At 36.9% G+C, this 2,309-nt stretch overlaps 2 protein-coding genes across 3 annotated transcripts in view; one reads left to right on the top strand and one right to left on the bottom strand.

Moving 5' to 3' along the window:
* The window catches only part of LOC100636424 (uncharacterized), a 10,331-nt gene extending 8,920 nt beyond the window's left edge, over positions 1-1,411 (bottom strand). For both annotated transcript variants that reach the window (XM_011408321.2, XM_020001767.1), the window contains exons 1-3: positions 1,084-1,411; positions 918-1,028; positions 217-872 (exon numbers count right to left, since the gene is read on the bottom strand). In XM_011408321.2, the coding sequence (XP_011406623.2) occupies positions 217-872; positions 918-1,028; positions 1,084-1,396 (1,080 nt within the window). In that variant the 5' untranslated portion in view covers positions 1,397-1,411. The remainder of the gene's footprint in view (positions 1-216; positions 873-917; positions 1,029-1,083) is intronic.
* Positions 1-2,309, top strand: part of LOC100636297 (uncharacterized aarF domain-containing protein kinase 2-like) — a 5,879-nt gene that overhangs the window by 1,903 nt on the left and 1,667 nt on the right. The window lies entirely within an intron of this gene.

The following is a 2,309-nucleotide window of genomic DNA, read 5'->3' as shown; positions in this document are numbered from 1 at the left end:
TTTGACAGTATACCTTGATTAATAACAGTTGGTACTGCCACTGTCATTCTTTCTTTCTGTGTTGCTTCCTATTAGATACTATCATTTTCTAATAACGACCAATTATTATTATACCTTTGTATCATGAATTGGTTTTATTATATCCTGTACCTCCTCCAGTTGCAGTTGTTCCTATTAATTATAATTTTACACTGAAAGCACAACATAGATCTCTACCTTTTGTTTCTTCCATATTGTGCAGTATCCAACAGTAAGCTTCATTAGACCATTCTTCATTAATAATTCAAGATTCTCATTCAATTTCATAATGAGAGCACCAGTGAGAGAGTGAGGGAAGGAGCAAGTGACAATGATAGAGTTCCCTTTCTTGATGTACTTTATTTTCACTAGTTTACCAGACGTCTTGGAAATGATTTGCTTGATATCTTGTAGCATGTGCTCATCTGGTTCCCAGTCAAAAACATATGTAACTGTTTCACATTGAAGAGAAGGACTACCTCCTAATGCTTCAAACTTCTCATTTAAGCAAAGACTAATCTTTACTGTGCGACAAAACTCTTTTAATATGCCTTTGTATTCTGTGATCAATTTTTCAGCTTCTTTGATGTCAAATTCTTCAACCAATGATTGAAGCAGCCTGACGTTAATCAGTGAACACTCTTTCTCTACTGCTCGTAATATTTCAGTGATATTGGAACACAAAGACAGCTTTGGTTCAAGACTGCTCCTACAGCAACAAAGATATTCCCTTACATCATCTAATGGTGGTGGCTCCTTCTTTATTATTTTACGAATATTGTACAACATTCGACCATAAGATGTTTGTATTGAAGTGAATTCATCACTCATACATTGAGGAATGGCTATCTCAACTATAGAGTAATTATAATAAAGAACAGTTTTAAAACATTATATACCTGTTGGTACACGAGGAGGAGTGGATTCAGTGCTGGATGCATCAGTGCTCATGCTGTCATCATCACGAATCATAACTTTAATCAGCTTCTTGTCATCATTAAGGTATCTGTCTATATATACAAACACATACTATAGATCTACTTAATGTACCTGTAAACATCTTACCATAGTCTCTTTGTATAACTGCTCCGAGATTACCAGTGAACTTGCACAACACACTAGCAAATGTTTGTAGTAAACTATACTTGTTTTGAATAACTTCTCTCATGGCAGCTAACAGGACTTCACGTTGATTAGGAACAGAGGGGCTAGCTGATTCCACACTAGCCAATACTTGTCCTGTTATGACACCCTCTCTTTGAAGCATAATAGCTACACTGACAGGATCAGAGAGAGACTGAGAGAGGAGTGGATGATGAGTGTTGAATATCTCAATAGCCTTAGCTTTACGTTCTATAGAATATGATACACGACACATACAGAGTCAATCAGCGCAGACATTATCTTACTCTCTTGATCTAACTTGTCAGCTGCAGCATTCTCATTCATAGATTTAAGAGCATCTGACAGTGAGTCAAAGGTAGCTCCTCTTTTACTGTGAACATTATCAGCTTTGGACAACCACTTGGAGAGACACTCAGTAAAGCACCGAGATACATCTCCAGGATGATTCTTTTCAATGACGTCCAGTGTGTTTTTGTGTAGTCCCAGTGTCAGCCCCAACTCGTGCCACCTTGCTTGAGGGAAATGACAACTCTTCAACAAATTGAGAACATCAATTAGCTGAGCTAAAAATAAAACAACATCCAATTTCTATGATCTAAAATCCCTAATAATAATAATTATTATTACCAATAGTCAAAGGAGAACAGAAGAAAGAAGAAGGATACTCAGAAGGATAGCTGCTTTTAGCTGCCATTGTTGATTTTAGGTGGAGCTAAAACGAAAAGGTGGGACTGGTTGAGGAGTTTTAAAATGTCTACTTGTAGGATTATCAATTTTCGCCTGGCATCACTGTGTCCTGCAGGAACCATTTCTTCCATGAGATGCCTAAGAACTTTGAAACGTTACCACTATATCACTGCACTAAAACTGCAGGGAACTTTAATAAGATATTGTAGGCCTAGAGTGTTAATGATGGGTACTTCATGCTCTGCTGTGATTGGATCTATGCTGATATTGAATAATGACAGATCAGTACACTGCATTGAATCTAAGAGTAGCTCTATTGACAAACCAATCGTTATACCAGACGGAAGTTTTAATAGAATATTTGTCATATTTCGTTAGTAATATCTTGGTCTTCTCTTTTCGCCAATTCTACTGTGTCATATCATCGAGATCCTATTACCCCTGAGATTCATATCGTCTCTTAAATGGAGTCTACTATT

This window comes from Amphimedon queenslandica, unplaced genomic scaffold (genome assembly GCF_000090795.2).
Source record: "Amphimedon queenslandica unplaced genomic scaffold, v1.1 AMPQUscaffold_13033, whole genome shotgun sequence".
NCBI classification, from domain to species: Eukaryota; Metazoa; Porifera; class Demospongiae; order Haplosclerida; family Niphatidae; genus Amphimedon; species Amphimedon queenslandica.
This window is presented reverse-complemented; position numbering and strand designations above follow the sequence as displayed.